The sequence below is a fragment of the Helicoverpa zea genome, chromosome 10 (assembly GCF_022581195.2).
Source record: "Helicoverpa zea isolate HzStark_Cry1AcR chromosome 10, ilHelZeax1.1, whole genome shotgun sequence".
Lineage (NCBI taxonomy): Eukaryota > Metazoa > Arthropoda > Insecta > Lepidoptera > Noctuidae > Helicoverpa > Helicoverpa zea.
In genome coordinates this window covers 9,732,608-9,751,948 of record NC_061461.1, presented here as the reverse complement: position 1 = coordinate 9,751,948, position 19,341 = coordinate 9,732,608, and the positions used below count along the sequence as shown (strand labels likewise).

General features: G+C 34.9%; 3 protein-coding genes across 5 annotated transcripts in view; 1 reads left to right on the top strand and 2 right to left on the bottom strand.

Annotated features, from left to right (window-relative positions):
• LOC124634155 (Kv channel-interacting protein 4-like) overlaps positions 1 to 19,341 on the bottom strand; it is a 129,238-nt gene that overhangs the window by 84,639 nt on the left and 25,258 nt on the right. The gene's annotated exons all lie outside the window — the stretch shown is intronic.
• On the top strand, positions 4,080 to 6,249 carry LOC124633864. Its single transcript, XM_047169235.1, has 2 exons — positions 4,080 to 4,212; positions 5,335 to 6,249. The coding sequence occupies exons 1-2, from the start codon at positions 4,080 to 4,082 to the stop codon at positions 6,213 to 6,215; spliced, it is 1,014 nt and encodes a 337-aa protein (XP_047025191.1). The 3' UTR covers positions 6,216 to 6,249.
• On the bottom strand, positions 4,205 to 6,937 carry LOC124633863. Of its 3 annotated transcripts, XM_047169233.1 has the most exons (3): positions 6,317 to 6,937; positions 4,967 to 5,181; positions 4,205 to 4,753 (listed from the first exon to the last, which is right to left on the bottom strand). In XM_047169233.1, the coding sequence occupies exons 1-3, from the start codon at positions 6,787 to 6,789 to the stop codon at positions 4,275 to 4,277; spliced, it is 1,167 nt and encodes a 388-aa protein (XP_047025189.1). In that variant the 5' UTR covers positions 6,790 to 6,937; the 3' UTR covers positions 4,205 to 4,274. The 3 variants fall into 3 exon arrangements, with proteins under 3 accessions (XP_047025189.1, XP_047025188.1, XP_047025190.1); XM_047169232.1 differs by having other exon boundaries at positions 4,205 to 5,181; XM_047169234.1 differs by lacking the exon at positions 6,317 to 6,937 and adding an exon at positions 5,250 to 5,385 and having other exon boundaries at positions 4,205 to 5,181.

Below are 19,341 nucleotides of genomic sequence, written 5' to 3'. Positions count from 1 at the left end.
ATAATATAAAATAATACGTTTTGATTTTCTTTTTAAGAATTGGAAAATAATGGACTATAAGACTTAATTATAACTTTTATGAAAAATAAAAATAAAACTATGACCAAACCGCATTTTTATACTTAGATTAAAAATGGTAACCCCAAATGGCGTTATGGGCCGCCATTTTGTGACGCTAAAACAGTCGTCCGTTGTCGTTTCGTGCGCATAGACCACGTTTTTCAAGTGTTTTCGATCTGTTTTTATTTGATTACCCGGCTTTTGTTAGACCGAGATATCAGGATTGATTCTGTTATTGATAATAATATAATTATACATGTAGGCGAAGATGATGATGAAGACACCACCTCCTCAAGCAAATCGGAGTCTGATTAATATTCTGTTCGCACATTCAATTCAATGTACTTGTAACAAAGAATAAATAAAACAATTTTATTATATGAATATTACCTTTTTTTGGTTTCCACTTAAATAACTAAAATATAAAACAAATGATTCCGCCAATTTAAAACGAAAATAATCTTAAAATAATGCGGCGGTTCATTTTGAAGGAACGGTAACGAACTCAGTGTTATGTTGTGCCCATCACTAGTCGTGACTAACTGATAGGTGTCAGGAACGCATTCTCTGAACGGCCGAAGTATAAAGTCACCAAACTTTATAAATTGAACTAATTGCCTTTGATGTTAGTAGTACCTACGTATAGTTTTACAAAAATTACGTACCTAGCTATTTTACAAACTTGGCTTGGTTAGTGTTAATTGACTTTATAAACAAAATCCTACTCTCAATATTCCACAATTCTAAATGAATAGCACAAAGTTTTGTTCAGGCAAGTAATTATAAGGTTTTCCAAACAAAACATCTCTATATACATTTGGTGTGCCTTTGTAAACACAATAAAACAATAGGACCAAAACATTTTCCAGTGGCTTACCATTCTGGGTCCTATAATTAACACATTGAGACCGCCTAAGTATCGCACTACATCGAGGTCAAAGTCATTTGAACAACCCTCTAACAACAGCGCATTTTTTACTTAACAGTCTTGAAGACTCTTTTAAAAGGAACTATGCCATGTTAAAACTCCCACCCTCACCCTCCCCATAAGAACACTACGAAGTTTCCTCTCGATCAATGTACTAACTTTTAATTTAAATTGTGTTTGCTTCTATGTAAACGAGATTAAGGCTGCGTTTCCACCAGAGATGTGCGATGGAAATGTGTCGTGCGAGGATGTCTAGCTGTGCTGTGAAAATGTGTGGGTGTTCCCACCAAAGCTGTGCGATGATAATGTGCCTACGAGGATGTGTAGCGGAGCTGTGAAAATGCGCATTAATGTGTGGCGCGAGGATGCGTTGCGAAGCTGTGAAATGTGTCGACGGGGCACAGTGGATCCAAATTGAAAAATAGTGGACATAGGCAACAAAGTTCCAGTATCGATTCCATATTTTTTTATGTGATTCTTCATGATATTCCAGACAACTTTTACTCTTGTGAAATTTCTTCTAAAGTTGATCGTTTGTCTGAAAAAAAATAAATTAGATTTTTTTGTATGGAGCAAATCACGTTTATTTTTTTTTCTTCAATTGTACGAATATGTTAGGTCTGTGGCGTGAGTATATGATACCTAGGGTCATTCTCTATCCAAGAAAAAATATATCAGCGCCGGCCATCTGCAGCCGCGCGAGTAATCATTCGGTAAAAAAATAATATTTTCTATGACATTTTTTGCCTTTTAAGATCAATTCAAAGTATATTTTTTGTCTCACTTGGCTGTTTTCACCTTATTTTTGGTTAAATATATAGTTTTAATGGCACATAGGTACTCACAACTAGTAATTCTAGCAGAGGTTTTGTTATTATTGCATGTTATCGGTGGCACCTGCATTGTGATTGATGACTCATTTTTGTTGTGCGCTCGTCTAAGCGCACAACTAATTAGTCATCGAAAAATGCTCGTCTCTGATTGGCTGTAATTTTTTTTACTACCTGCTACCTGTAAAATAAATATTATTTGTCAAATATAGGTGAAATAGTTTGATTTTTTATGGGCAAGACGTTGATAATCATTATCTACACAATCAAGCGTATGTAAAGTATAGTATAAGTTATCGTACGTATGATCGAAAGAATATTGTGAAATTATTAAAGCCCTGAAAGGGGCTGTTTATCATACCAGCCCTGAAGGGCTTTTGTGGGAACAGTCCAGAGCCGGATCACTTTATTTCTTATTCCAGAAGTGGGTCCGGCAAATTTTCGGACTCTGCTATGAGGCATTCTTCTTCCTCCATAATCTCGCTATCACAGGGAGGCTTGGTAGTCTGTAACAACTGATTTGCTTCAGGCAACAACTCACCATGAACCTGTTTCGTTATTTTAGGCCTTATGTAGGATATGTGGGGATCAGAGCTTATTAGAAGTCCATGGGAGGATGTCTTCGTTTGTTGCTCTTCTGTCCGTTTCCGAGTTTGTCTCTCTCTGACGTTTCTGAAGTCTTAAGTACTTCCATCTCGAGAGCGCAAGTGAGGTATAAAGAGCTAAGCACTTATCTTCAGAGACGGTACTTAGGCTCTGCTTTTTGAATAGTCGCTCGTGTACTTGGGATAGCGTTTCCGGATTACTGGAAAGGTATTCGACTACTTTTGCCAGATTCGTTTTGCCGTTGTCTTTCAATTTTGTTAAGTACCAGTCCTACAATTCTTCCTCTGAATTTTCTTCTACTATGGAAGTAGAACGTCTTTTTTTTTGCTTATTACATAAGTCTTCGAACGGTTTTCTGTAGAGTGTAGATGTTACCGCTTCCGTTGTACATACTGCAAGATTAGGAACATGGGAATTCACATCCACTGGCTCAGATAAGTCTACATCCGAAAAGCCCAACTCACTTCTCAGGTCAACACTGTCAAAAACAGGCCAGTTGATATTTTTTTCCAACCAATTGCGATTATTTATACGATTCATAAAAGTTTTTTGACTTCTACTTGACTCTGTCCACTTTTTATTTAGACTTACACAAAAAAGCCGACAGAACTCCTTGATTAGGTTTTTGTCTTCTTCAGAAACTGTGGTATTCAAAACAGAAATTATACTTTCATATAGAAACATATAATTTTTCAGATCACCACCACTTCTTAATTTCACTAAAAGATCTAGGTTGGTACAAAATCCAGCCATAGTTCTAACGTAAATATTAAAATAAAAGTATTTCACCGTGTTCACAAATAAGCGACAAGAGCGAAACTAGAGGGACATAATAAATGTCTTTGTATTTATAGTCAGTGTTAATTACTCAAGTAGTGAACATATTAACATGACTAGCAGGTAGTAAAAAAATTACAGCCAATCAGAGACGAGCATTTTTCGATGACTAATTGTGCGCTTAAGTAAGTGCGCGTAAGTTGTGCGCTTAGACGAGCGCACAAACAAATGAGTCATCAATCACAATCCAGGTGCCACCGATAACATGCAATAATAACAAAACCTCTGCTAGAATTACAAGTTGTGAGTACCTATGTGCCATTAAAACTATATATTTAACCAAAAATAAGGTGAAAACAGCCAAGTGAGACAAAAAATATACTTTGAATTGATCTTAAAAGGCAAAAAATGTCATAGAAAATATTATTTTTTTACCGAATGATTACTCGCGCGGCTGCAGATGGCCGGCGCTGATATATTTTTTCTTGGATAGAGAATGACCCTAGGTATCATATACTCACGCCACAGACCTAACATATTCGTACAATTGAAGAAAAAAAAATAAACGTGATTCGCTCCATACAAAAAAATCTAATTTATTTTTTTTCAGACAAACGATCGACTTTAGAAGAAATTTCACAAGAGTAAAAGTTGTCTGGAATATCATGTAGAATCACATAAAAAAATATCGAATCGATATTGGAACTTTGTTGCCTATGTCCACTAATTTTCAATTTGGATCCACTGTGCGGGGGTGCGGTGTAGTGGGAGCGGAGTAACGCGAACGCCTGCCTGCCGCTCACCGCGCTGCGCTCACGTCTCACTTTGCTGTCGTAAGCGCTTGTAGTCGTACGCATGTCGTACGGTTGCGTGGCATAATGGACGAAAAATTAATTGATGCCGTTCAAAAGTTTCCGTGTTTGTGGAACACTTCTTTGTCATTTTACAAATGTAATGAAACTAAGGACGCTGCGTGGGAGGAAATAGTCAAAGAAATACAATATAAAGATGGTAAGTAATAATCATGTATTAAAATCAGGTATATTAAAATACAAGTTACAATATTTGGGTATTTATTGTGTGCGATGAATTCGTGACGAAATACGAGTATCTTGCCATGACACTTTTCCTTGATTATTGAAATAAGAGCAGTATTTCTCTCTTACATCATAACTATCACTTGACACGACGACGGAAATGCTAGGAACCGATACAAGAGTACTTGTATTTGTGTTATCAATGCAATCCAAATAATTACTTTGTCTTTCAATTAAAAAATTATGCATTACACATGTGGCTTTTACGATTTTGTCAACCGTTTCCACTCTGCATTCAAAGTCTTTACGATACACATACCACTTTCGTGCCAATACACCGAATGTAGCTTCTACAATGCGACGTGCCCTCGAAAGTCTATAGTTAAATATACGTTTCTGTTGGTCTAACTGGTCCCGCGGATATGGGCGCATGAAATTTTCCATCAAAGGAAAAGCCTCATCTCCAATGAATACAAATGGTACTGGTTCACCTCCTTCATATAATGGTTCAGGTTCTGGAAGATTCAATCTTTTTTCTTTCAAATATTTTCCAAAAACACTATCATCAAATATTCCAGCATCACTAAATCTTCCCATGGATCCCACATCAACCATTATAATCTTTCTCCTAGCGTCAGCTAAGCACATAAGCACTATAGAAAATCTTTGTTTGTAATTAAAAAAAGAGGACCCAGTGTTTGCAGGACACATTATATAAACATGTTTACCGTCTAGAGCCCCCAAACAATTTTTAAACTGCCATAGCTCTTGAAAATCCTTTGCTATTCGCTTCCAGTCGTCTTTGGTAGGTTTTGGAATAACAAGAGGTTGTAAAACAAGCCAAAGAGCATTACAAACTTCTGCCACAATTCTCGACACACTTGCTACTCCAATCCTAAAATTTTCTGCCAATCGTGTGAACGACGAGCCCGTGGATAAATACCTGCAAAAAAAGGAATGTTTATAATAATAGTAAGAAAAATAATTAACAAATAAAAAAGTACTCTTTACCTGTTACTGATTTTTTGCGATCTGTAAGACAACATGCTTGGTATAAAAATGTTATATTCCTAATCATAATTTTCTATTATTTCAGTGAAAAGCGCTAAGTATCGTTGGAAACAACTACGGGATAGCCATCGGGACGCGCTAAAGAGGCAGAAATCTAAAAAAAGCGGACAGGCTACAACCAAAACACGTGAATGGAAATACCAAAAATTGATGGAATTTCTTTTACCGTACATGGCCAACAGAGATAGAGAGTCAAGTTATAAAGAGGATATTTCGTCACCAAATAATGAAAATGACTCTTCGCAAAGCACTCAATATTCATTAAACCAAGATGACTCTTCGCAGAGCACTGAACATACACCAAATCAAGCTGACAATCCCAACAATCTTTACGAAATAGCCTCAACTTCAGGCATTTCAACAGATTCGGTCACCCCGTCATCATCAAAGAAGAAAAAAGGCGATGAATTATCAATTTTAATACAAAAACATATGAAAAATCAAGAAGATTTTCGAAAAGAAAGGCAAGAATTAAGAGAACTTTTAAAACCAACGGACTGCGATGATACTGATCATTTTTTTCTTTCAATGGCGAAAACATTTAAAAAATTACCAGATTACATGCAAGTTCCTTTAAAAAGGAAACTTTTTAATATGATTAGCGAAGCCGAAGAATCTTACGTGCTGTCGTGGTATAATCAAAATATTGGTTATTCTTCAAGCTCTGATAGCAGTATAGCAGTAGGTAGTAATATAGCAGGCCAGATGGATTTGCCGCCTCAGCTGGATCCTGAACAACTTGGTTATTCTTCAAGCTCTGGTAGAAATACAAATAAAACAGTGGGCCAGATGGATTCATCTTTCCAACTGGAAGCTGTACAACCAGCATCTCCGGGAACACAACATTCAGACCTACAAACGCCAAATACTTCAAACAAAGTAGGAACAGAGCCTAATTTGCCATGAAAAAGAGGAACTTGTTGTCTACTTATTTTGCAGATTATGATTATTACTTTTCAATTAATATGTTTAATAAAGACAAAATTGATTCAAACTATTTTACTTACTTTAAACATACCGCCAATTTTTCCTTGGTGCTGATGCATTCTCTGTAGTGAGTGTCTTCTTTCTTGATAATGTTCTCAATCAAATTGTGTAACTCATAAAAGTTACTTCTAGATACTCGATAAGAATTTTCGAATATTTCATCATCAGCCGTATGAAAAAAGGTAAAGAATTCTCCATGTAATCGATGATATTTAATATGGTTACGTATCCAAAACCTGTGTGTTCTTGTATTGCTCAAAATTATAGAACTAATAAACTCCGTATCTTCTGCTTCCATTTCTTCATCACAAATTGTTAAATATAAAAGTATTTTCTTTTTCCAATTATCCATATTATTATCTATTTTGCGCACTTCTACTTCCAACAAACTCCGTCTATGGACTGGCTGGTACAGTATGCGCAAACCTCGCAACACATCTTTCTCAACACACATTCCTCGCACACTTCCCTCGTACACATCCCTCGCACACATCCCGCGCTTGTTTTGTATGCGCAAAAATCTAGCTCCGCTGAGCCGTTTCCACCAGAGCTGTGCTGACCGAGGCAAGGTAAATGAAGCGATCCTATTGGTTCTTTACAAACACATCCCTCGCTATGCATCCTCGCACATCTCTGGTGGAAACGCAGCCTTAAGCAGCTCTTTCAAAGTTAATATTTGTATCTTGATTAAGAACTGCGTCTTTGTATATTTATGCTCATAAGGTAAGGAAGGAAGGCCGGAGCTGTGGTATTCACTAATAATGTTTATGTTTACAATAACACGACTTCTTTCTTTTTCAAACAGAAAAGGGTAGGGTATATAAACAAGCAATTAATGGTTTCAACATAAAGTTCCAAAAGTGATGGAAGAAAATGTCCTGAAAAAGCTTCAACAGGATTCCATCCCGCATTAAGTACTCTCCAAAGTGCTCAAATTTCGCCACTTCAAGTAAGAAATTTTATGAGTTCGAGGGTTGATCCGCAAACTCATAAAAATAAAAAAAAAGGAATTTAAACTTCAACCGAAGAGTTTGCACAAAAGTTTATTTTTATTCATTTACCGAAGCGAGACAAAAATAAAGAAAGAAAGGAAGGAAACTGCGACCCTATCAAAATTTACATGGCCTTTTATAGCTTGTCAGAAGTTCGTAACCATTCAAATATGCCTCGTTTTAATACTGTTCTGGGTTAGTAGTGAAGTAAGTAATCACCTTTGTTCAGAAGTTGAGAGATGGAATTAGGATGGGGTGTTAACTGCTTTCGTACTGAAATGTTGGATTTTGTAATAACAGTGAAAGTGTGACCATATACATTCTTGAATATAGTGTTGCTATTTGTTGATATCGTGAAGGATTTTTATAGATGTCTGAAGCAATGCAGAATCAAGTGTGTTTAACATCATCATATCAACATTTTTACAGTCCCATTGCAGGGCACAGGCCTCTTTTCACACAGAAGAAATCAACGTAACTCAGCACGCTTGCTCATGGCGGATTGGCAATTTCCAACTATAAAGTCCATGTTTACCCGAGATATTTTCCTTCACGGACATGGGCTTTGCCCGAGTAAAGACCCGTATGTTAAACTTAGAAAATGGCTTTTCATTTGTAAATGAAGATATATCATGTTTCGTACACGAGCAGCGTCACAACACGTTAATTTAGTCCTTTTAGCAGAATATTTGCGCTGGACTCGGTTACATGTCGGGGCTTGTACACGTGTATTAACTAAGCACGGTACGACTGCAGCTTTAAGTAAGAACCTAATATACACACATAGCTGTCTATTCTACATAAATATACAGGGTGTCCAGTAAATAGCACGACACACTGCAAGGGTGATAGCTTGGGTCACTACCTATCAATACAACACAATTTATGTTCAGCAAAATCTTACGGATTTACAGTTTTACAAAATTTTCCGAAATACCGGAAAATCTCTACCTTGAAACAGATTTTTAAGCATCTCGCAATAAAAAAATCCTTTTCTAGTACTTTTTTTACATAAAATTATTCGTGAATGGTTACTATACTCATTGATAAGTCTTTTTTCTATCAAAAACAGAATGTTTTCAAGAATTACAATTTGTTGTTTGCACAGAACTATTTTCTTATCACTTAAGTTTAACCTACAGTGGTGAAAAAAAATGTATGGGGCAGTTTTGTACAACAAACTTAAAAATAGCTTGTTTAATGGTGATTTAGGAAACATACAATACTAGTGCATTTTCATTTAAAAAATACAAAAAAATGCTATTTTAGTTCCAGAGAAGCTGATTTTGTTGAAAATGTAATTAACGTAATTTTGGCAAAAACCACTATGTGAATAAGTAATAGCTGCTCATTTATGCGAATTATTATAAAACTAGTTGTGAGACATAAAATGCGACATGCACGCGTAATGACTAAAGGTAATGATTTAATAATTTACATAGTTGGCAATTAGAAAATCCGTATGTCGCAAACTGTAAATCCGTAAGATTTTGCTGAACATATATTGTGTTGTATTGATAGGTAGTGACCCAAGCTATCAATGCTGCCCCCTGCAATATGTCGTGCTATTTACTGGACATCCTGTATACCTGTATGTGTATACACTTTACACTTTGACAATTAAAAACAAGCTGAAATTGACAGTTCAAACCGTGAAATATATTAATAATACGTCAAGCGTCAAGTTACTTATTTAGTGTGTTCAGGCACCAGATCGAGGCCCGTGTAATAAGATAAGCCTTAACTTACGTACTTTATCATTTAAACCAAAAAAGATAAAAAATAAATAATTTCAAATGACTCCGTTAACTAACGCAAAAAACCCTCCTCAAGAAGATATTAATTATAACAGGAATTATTATCAAAGGGGAACGAAAAGCCTTCGGCCACGGAAAATTCGGATGTCCGTGAATAAGCAATATAATAATTCCGCAATTTCCTTAATTAAATTCAAATAATTGTTACAGACTGATCTGAGTAGGAGAACCAAACGAGTCTTGCAAGATATTTCCACGAATATCTTTGTATTCAAATTAATTTAGTTTATGAACCATGTTGTGCCATATCATCAATTACTTACACGGGATAGTACTATCCTACTCATTTTAATGAATAGTCTAAGCATTGAATATTTTGTTTCAAAATAAAAACCTCAAAATTTAATAACTGCTTAACCAAACATTTATAAGATAAGTATGTCTTACGCCTGTTAATGTAATATTAGACACAACTATCACAAACCATTATTCAATAAACATTTACCTCGAAACTCAAACTTAACCCTTTCAATTCTCAAACAAAGCGTCGCCGAGCATCGCATGCAACACTGTAGATTTACAACTTTCTGTCGACACGCAACGACGACAAAATGGCGCTGATAAACTTGCAAACTCGTTAACCGACACGGTGCAGTGATATTGATGTTTTGATTATGTAAATAAGACAGCAAAAAGTTTCGTTGTTTTGTAAAATACAATGGTGCTGTAAGAAGTTATAGTTCTTTTTGAGCAACCTAGATAATGTAAAAGATTAGCTGCATTGATAACACCTTTTGAAATAGGATTTGAGCACGTCAAAGCTCCTGTTAAAATGTTGGCGAAATCATTGTCAGAGATATTAATCTCAGTTTATGTAACAGTGCTTATAAACTATCCACCATTTAAAATATTCTATCCATTCAAATTATAATTGATTCATAAACAAACACCTTCATTATTACGTGACAGACTGTTTCCGAATTGACATACGAACATTTATTGGAACGAACCGCAAAGTTTATTTAATTGGGCCATTAGTAAACGTATCAGCACTCAATATATTAGCCGTACGAATAAACTGGTACCATATATTACGAGTCCATATAAATAGTAGGAGTTCTCGATAAAAATAACCCTTCGTGCGCTCAAGGAGGTAAAAACATTGGGATTGAGGAACAAATGTTCCTGGCTGTATCTCGCTTCTGTTGAATTAGAACGAGAACAATTGGACCTTCTTTGTAAAGACACTGTTATTGGGTACAAGTAAGCGGTCCGGAATAATAGGGTTAAGTAAATTGTTCACAGAATTACTACTCTATAGTTTCTTTTTCAATATAAAGGCGCGTACGCACGTACGAACACGAACATAGCGAACACAAACACCAGACCCGAACATTTGGTTCGTACGTATGGACGGCATATTCGAACACGAACGCAAACATAGTTCGAGTCGAGTTCGCGAACAACAGTCGTGAACTCTATCTTAGTAGCCATGACGGCGCCGTTGTAAGTAGTCGATTGTGAAGTAGCGGAGAATTTTTTGATGTTCGCAGTTTTGTTGCGTAACATTTATTAAAGCTCTTCGAACACCGTCCATACAGAACACACTACAAGGATCGCCGCGAATATGTTTGACGAACAGAGTGTTCGATGTTCGATAGTGGTACGCACGTGCGAACCAAGTTGTTGCATATCATGTAACGCAACAAATTTGTTCGTACGTGCGTACGCGGCTTACTACGAACATGTTACGGAATATGATAATTTCAATACCTACATGAGAGACAGAGAGGAGATTTGAAACCTGACATACTATATTGTGTTTGCACAATTTGTAATTAACAGTAAACTAATTTTATTTGCTTTACCAAAATTAATTGCCAATATTGATTTCTGTGTACATATTTGTATTCCGCGCGTCAATTAGTGGTTAACCAAACATGATCAAAGACTAGGATATATTTTCAGGCTATACATTTTTAATTGGTATAACAATGCAACTTTTCAATCACGTCAGAATAAACTGACAATCCCGTTTAAATTGAATTTTATTGACAATATTGTTGAGCTTTACGAAATAAATTAAATTCAAATAGTAGTTTTACTGTACGCTTTCATAATACAAATAAGTTCAAAAGGTTGCTTTACTTTACCATGTCCCGGAGCAAATAAATAAAAGTTGATTCCAGAAACCCATTTACGTAACCCGATAAATAACTCGAAACTTACAACTGAAGGCTGCACAGCCTTTAATTACCAATTTATCAGCCCTTAAAATATTTTAAAGCTCGACCGGTACGTAAATAAACGCCAACTCATTTAAAATGGCGCGCAATTTTTAGTGAAACGAACCGCTTTGTCGACAGATATAGCTAGGGGTGGAGCCAATGTGCGCTTTGGAAAAATCTCCATTCAAGGGAAAATGAAGGGTGCTCCACTCTAAAACTGATGACGTGTAAAAAGCTGATAGAGCCATCGGGGGTTCATTTAAATGTCGCGAATGGGATGAGAATCTCTCAAGCTTTTGTATTAAGTTGAGGGATAACCTCAGTTTGGAGCAAGATTGTATCTTTACCAAGATATTTTCGAGTTCAAGGCGATTTTTTCTGGTGGAAATGTGTGAATATTAACAGATTAACGAAATAAGGAGCGATTAATATTTTGTAATTTTGTTTTTTATTCATACGAATTCTTCCTGCTTAGTAACAAAACAAATACACATTTTATATCAACCAAGACTTATGTTCCTATGTATGACTAATGTTCCAAAGTCAAGGTACATTCAAAATGAATAGCATAATAAAATTAATATTTAAAATCGTTCTTTCAACATAAAAGCAAAGTCCCAAGTAATAACAAACGATATACTCGTATTATATGCAATGGGACCGGTGAACGAATTCACTTACAAATATTGACTGGGGATCCGGAGCGGAGTTGCGACAATCTTTCACGTACCCTGCCTGTGTTGCCAACGCCAATAAGTCACGGCCTCAATGAAAAAAAAATCGCATGCGGGGTGATTGATTCGGAGAAATTGAAGTCAGAGTTTTATTTTTATTTTATTTGAATTTCGAATATGAGGAATCGTTTTGTAGATACGTATGTGTTGTGGAGTGTGTGTTACAATATTGTATTTTAAAAAGTCATTGCAAAGATAGTTATTATACTTATTATTCTTTTTCTATTTATTCATTTATTTTTGTCTTAAGGTGTGTTTTTTTGCATACGGGTCAAGGTAAATGGTACAATCAGTTTTTTGTGATCATTAAAATGACAGTAAATCTAGCAACACGGAGCCATACCTAAGCTTGGTTATTTGGCAAAGTTTGAATTGTGCCCTTGTTTCCCCCTGTGTCAAGTGGAGGTCGATTTACAATTCTGCTGTACTGACGTTTAGAGAAATGTCATAGCTTGCTGTGAAGTCGACTCGACTTATTATTGTGACAGGTCAGTTCACCTGAATAAATGCTGGCTGGTTAATTGTATTAAGAACTTTTTTGTAATTAGAAAAAAGTTGAAAATAGAATGAAATAAATCTCAAATTGACTTTTTTATTTTTGTTAAGTTTAATATTGAGGAAATCAATCAAAAAATTAAACAAATACAAAATAAAAGAATGTGCTTACCTGTAAAGGACCATGAGTCAAATTGGGCTCATTGTCCAACAGAGTTATAGCATATGCCGTTGTGAAGGTTTTTGTTTGTACTAAAATTGTTACTATGGGCACCACCTTCAATTCCATGGCAAAAAAAAGATATGCACCTAAATAGGTTTACATATTACGTAGGTATACATTCTGGTTAACAGAAACGAAATGGGTCGAGATGCCATCGCTCAGTATTACTGCTCGTGTCTAACAGGTAGACGCTCAGTAGGAAGTTGTGCTCATATCATTTCAATAATATGGTATCTAGGGTGAGGCAAGCACTCACAATTTAATCCACCGGCAGGATATTTAGACGACATTATTATTGATATTGATTGAAATGTTAACAAAAATAATTTTAACTGTTAGCAGCTGTTTTATTTTTTATGTATACATTAAACCTGGAATTAAAACTAGTTAAAGGTGTTCAATAACAAAACCAACACTGCCATAACAGCACTACTTTTTGCAGAATATTAGTTTATTTATGGTCGGAGAAAAATATTTATAGCAAAATAACCCCATGGATTCTTAGCAAAAATGAGTTGAAATCTTTATATTTAGTGCTTTACAAGTATATTCAAAGTGGTCATATCTCTGTTGGTGGGTGAGCCCAGGCTTCATACATTTTTGCCCATGGTCCTTTCAACCTAGGCCAAATAAATTTCATCGTCGCAATATTAATTCAACTTAATTCAACAAGTGAATTAGTAAAATAATTTAATTGCATTCCATTTCGTTTGATTACGATATAATTATGAAAACCGCACAAATCAGTCATAGAAGCTATGATGTGAAGCTCTTAATTAATGAATTCAATTGCCAACCGTATATAGGAATGTATTGCAACTAACATTAATGATTGGAAATTAACGTATACAAGACTAGAAATCACAGGATTTATAGTTACTTGGAAATCCTATATTAGTTAAATGTGTAGGTATGTACTGCAATTAATTAATTAATCTATTTGCTGGAAATAGTATGACGTCCCTTGGTATAAATCACCATATTTTGTAAAAGTTATACACACAATATGCTCCGTAGGTACATTTTTATTTATTTAATTCTTACTTTCTTTAAACACCACAACCACCAACACAACCACCACACCAACAACGAAGCTTTCCAATTAAAACTGCCGATAACTGATTTTAGTCAATTTACTAACCCCTTATTAACTTAAGGTACCATTGCACCACAATGTCTCAGCGGCTTAAACAGAATTCACGGAATACATGTAATAGAAAACACGGCGATCGAAGCAATATATTTAAGAAAGTAGCTCTATTGTAGCATTGTAGCACACTAAGCTAATATGATTCGTATTATTCAAACTTTAATTAACTTCGATTTATTTTCTATCTAACATGGTGTCTTTTATTTTTTGTCGTGATAATCCTGCTATTTCTATAGCAGGTATCATTAAAAAGACATTATGTTGTAGGTACGTGTCAAATATAGAGCTCAAAAACATATTAGGTATTCCTTTTCTCAATAATTCGCCAATCATTTTTAAAACAGTGATCATTGTTCGATACCCTGAAATAAGCGGGGATCATTAAATATATTAAAAAAAAACGAAAACCATTTAATTAAGTATAGAAAAGTTGAATGCGATATACAAAGTCTGTTAAATATAAATTATTGTTGTACTTTTATTTACAGTATTAAAACAATACTATAAACAAACAGTACTTATGTATTCAATTAAATCGAAATCACCGTTGTACACAGCAATATATTCGACGGAGTTGTGCAGTTGGTCGCTAAGCTCTTTAAGCCGCTGCAGCGTAGCGCTGCATTCGCTTGAAAATATACGGACGAAGCATCTTGTGTACGCGATCGCTATGTATTCCTAGTGGATTGTTTATTTTATTAACTGTTACGGAGATTTGGATTGTTTGTATGATATTTTGGGGTTATTGTTGACATGTTTTAAGGATTGTTTGCCTAATAACATTAGATTATTATCTGATAGAGTCAACAGAAAACTTGTAGAAATGTTAACGTGCATGATTACTTTTCCTTGTGTGCTTAAAGCTCAGCGACCAGCGAAAGCACAACTTTGTAATTATTTTTTTTTTTATAATTGCAATTTTGCAGTATGCTCCAATATTTAAAATTCAAGAACTGCATGATTTGTAAGGACCGAATTAATTACCATATTTTAATATCTCCAAGTAATCAAAACACAAAAGGCAAATTTCATAACATCGTTGCTTCAGTAATGTAATGTAGATATTTGCGTAGTGCCCGTAATGTATTTGCATGTATAATTAAGTATCACCTAAAGTATACAAAGACACGTGTTTATATGTTTAAGCTAGAATATACATAGATTAATACTAATATTATCTTTGATTGGACGTTTAGGCATTTTTTACATAGGATGCAGGACTCGATCTAAAGTTTCAACCAACAGAATAAAAGTTACAGATTATATAGAGGCTCAAAAATCTCAATAGTTAATATTGTCCCAAACATATTATAAGACACCTATTTGTAAGGTATTAGAGCCATCTTACCTACATGATGTACCATGTAAATTCCAAGGGTCTTTTTCCACTACATTTTATTTCCTACGCCCCTCAAATGAAGGTAACGCGAAAATTATTCTACTCCTAATTTACTATATTCTTGCTTCTTACACATAGCTGTTTAATATTCTAAAGTGGAAGCAAGCATATTTGTACTTTATAACTCGCAGGAATGAAGCATGAAACGTTGAATGTTGGCGTTCTGTATAATTTTATACTGTGATGTACCTGAGAGTTTGTTGAAGTTTCACTGTTTATAGCGTCTGATATTTTCTTGTGAGAGACAGACTAATTAAATAATCTAGGTCTAATTGTGAAAAATGGAATCAGGTTTCATTACTGTTTCAGTAGGTAGATATTATATAGAAGATTGGAAGAAGATAGGTCTTGGCGTACCTATTATGAGATGAGCGTGTGAATGCTTTTCTTAATAGTAAATAAATGTTACTGGCCACTATTAAATAATAATAAATAAATTGGGTCAAAATTATAGTTTTTAATGTGTTCTTCTTAAATGCTATAGAAAATGGGTGATCGTTATACTTATAAACTTTCAGAGAACTGGTAAAAAGATTCAACAATTATATGTATTTACCTTAGTAAGCAGAAAATAGTTTCATAATAACTTCTTTCGTCTTGAGAAAATGTAAAAGAGCGTAACAGCGTAACATTATAATAATTATGAATGACTTACCGGCGAAACTACGTTAACTGAGAAGCTAATTAATTTACGTGACTTGCTTTTTCACTTATGTTTTAATTTTCAACGGACATATAATTACTTAGCATGTCATAATTTACTTACTATGGAAATTATATACCTTTTTATAATTTATACAATTAAGTTGAGCTTTTGAAATTAAGAAAATCCGGTCACCATTCTTGGTTAATTGAGTTGAGCACGTGATAAAATCCATTTTGTCTTGTATTTAAATCTAGCCGTTTTCCGCGGTTTATATAGTGAAGTTTTCTAACAGTGATAGATTTTTTTAATCGGTTTATTAGTTTCGGAGCCTTTAGGGTAAAAACAAAAAATGTTTCTCTGACTTGCTGAAGCCATGTTACTAAATCGTTTATCTGATCTAGTAAATATTTTACAAAACCTGAGCTCCAGTTATTATGATCTTATCTAAACAAAATTGGCTACCGTTATTATTTAAGCACAATATCGAATAGATCGCATTTTTCAATATAGGGAAAATTAATTGAGTAATTTTAAGTTCGCCTTGAATTCGTAATTTTCTTATCAAGAGGTATTTGCCTAAGCCCTCCCTGTTCTTTCAACTATTCAACTTTTAACAGTTATTTTGTAAAGTACTTACCTATTCTATTCACGAGTAAATGGCTTACCTACTTCTTATTTTGTTTAGATATACATCGTTTTCATAATGTATTCGATTTGTTACATGACATTATCGTTATTTTTCTTATTGTGTATCTTTGTGGTGTTTTTTTGTTTGTCTGAATAAATGTTTTATCTATCTAACTTTATATCATATAGACTTAGCTTTTGGTCTTTGTCAATTCAGTTCGCGTGTTCTATTTAGGAATAGTGCATGCAATGTCATAAACGTGTGGTTGTATTTGGACTGCATTTTAGTTTGTATGCATTACACAATAACTGAGCTGTGGAGTGTATCTTGTGGTAAACCGATCTGAGTACACTCTGAACGCTGTTTGAATTAAAGGTATTTTTTTGTGCTGATGTTTCAATAAAGTATACTGAAATGGACTTTTATTTTTAAGAACCGCCCTTATAACGAAGCACCTTTGAAATAATCATGTTGGTGAGTAGCTATACAAGTTTCCGTTTGTAAGTGTTCGCACCCTTAAACCTTTCTTACGTTAATTCGTACCGCACGAGTATACCTTAACCTTATGATAACACCTACGATTAATCAACCGAACAATAAAAACCAGTACAAAACTCCATAAAGAACATAAAAAGAATCAATTTTCGCAAAGGTTAAGGCTTTCCACTAAAATCTTTATACGGCATAATAAGGCATGTGTAGAATTAATGTATTTTATTAGATTACATAAAATATTAATCAAGGGGAGGTGTTATCAATCACATGTGACGTCATTCGCTCTCGGGGGTGAAAAACTACCAAAAAAAACGAAAAACTGGTGGCGAAGAAAATGAAAGAATTTTCGCAACAAGATAAGGTTGTTCTCTTTTGGGACCCATTTTAGACGGTGACTTATGATAAAAAAATACATGGTATTTATAATGAAAGTGACACTCTGGGTGCTGGGGAAAATGTAGATAAGTATAATATTATTTCTTTTAAATTTGGTATATGTAAATGTAGTAAGATAAGTGTATTAAAACTTTAAGCAACGTTGATGTAGGTACTTACGTGTGTCGATATAACAACAAAAATAATCTTGTTTAAAAGAAGCGGTTTCCACAAGCTTTTTCTTCTGTCTGAAAGTATTTAACAGAACTCATCAGACTCTTACTATTTTGTAGAACAAATAACAAACACAAATAAGCAACGAAAGAATTTTTGCCACACATTTACTTAAAACTAAGGTAAGCTTACTTCGTCTGCTGTATAAGGTACCTACCTATTTTGTGTAGGTAAGTGTTGTGGGTTGTTACCTAGGTACGTAGAAAATTACCTAATACCGTTTGCAACAGCCTCCCTCGCGTCATATGCAGAATATCCATATTCAGAACAAGTGAAGGCTTTACAATTATTGGCCTAGTTTCGGGAATCGAATCCGGTGACGTTCATTGTCTCATGCTTCATTCGTGCAACACATTCATAGAAGTCGGAAGTTTCATTGCACTATTTAGGCCGCCTACCGAATTGATGTTCAAATCCAGGTCATCCTGTGACGAGAAAGCAGGAGGTATAGTGACTTAACTGCGTATAAAGTTCTAATTTTATACTCTAACAGCTGCATCGACTCATTAATAGGACTCACGGACACTCTTATTTGAGACCTCAATTCCTGTCTAGAAGTTAGGTGCCTAAATAGAAAAAACTTTTGTCTCTTGCAAAAACTCACTTGCTTAACCTGTAACATTTAGAGTAACTTCAGATCTTACTTCTTCGTATAAAAAGCTCTTATCCAAAATTGATCTAGACATCAAATTCCGTAACTAGGCTCACAACCACTTAACCAACAGCAGAAGGATCAAGTTAAGTGCTAATAAAACAGCACAAAAGTCGGTGTCGCTTAGAAACGTACCCGAAAAATTATATTACTTTTCACAAGAGTCTTTACGACTTGTTTCAAGTCCTAGCTCGTGAGAAATTCAACAGGCTCATATATTATACGCGGCAGTGACGTCATCGATTCTCTGGTACTTGTAAAATGCAGTGTCATCCGGCCTGATATATTCTGCCATCCATTCCTGTCTCCTTCGATTATGCAGAATGGAAATCAGTTGATATCTGTATATTTGATCGGCTTGCGGCGTTCGATTTGATCACTATTTGTAGAATGAAACATGTGGTAGCCAATTAATAGGCGAGTAATGTTTAATACATATTTATTATTATTTATTTGTTAACCACAGCATAAACCAATATAGAACTTCACGTCGAAGGTCAAAAAAATATATTGCATGCAGCCGTGAAAACACTGATGGGAATTCACGGTGAAATACACACCTCCGGTTCACTGCTCCCGCTTTGCTTATTCTTTTTGCAATAACTTGCAGAAACCCGAGATCAAAGGAGCGTTTCTTTTACCGTGCACCGTTAAAGAAACCAATCCGCTTAACCTTTTACTGACTAGACATAATAGGCAATAATGTTTGGTCAATCAGGTCGAAAGCCAATTTGGCCAGCGTTATTGTGTGCCAAATTAAATCTATCTAAAGTAGGGAGTATACGGAACCGGGGCCAAATCGATTCCCGCGGGATGAGAGAGCAGTTGTAAGCAATAAACGCCTAAATAATCCCTAATTCGAGGTGATTTAAGTAAAACGGATGAAAATTAATGGAAGCCCTTCTTCCCTGTTATCCGTAAGGTAAGTTGTGTAAAGGTGCGTTTGATTTGTTATTTCTGAACACGCAACGGAGGCTAATCCTTCAGCGCTAAGGAAGGCCGAGCAATTAATTCTGTGTGAACTGCAATTATGTACA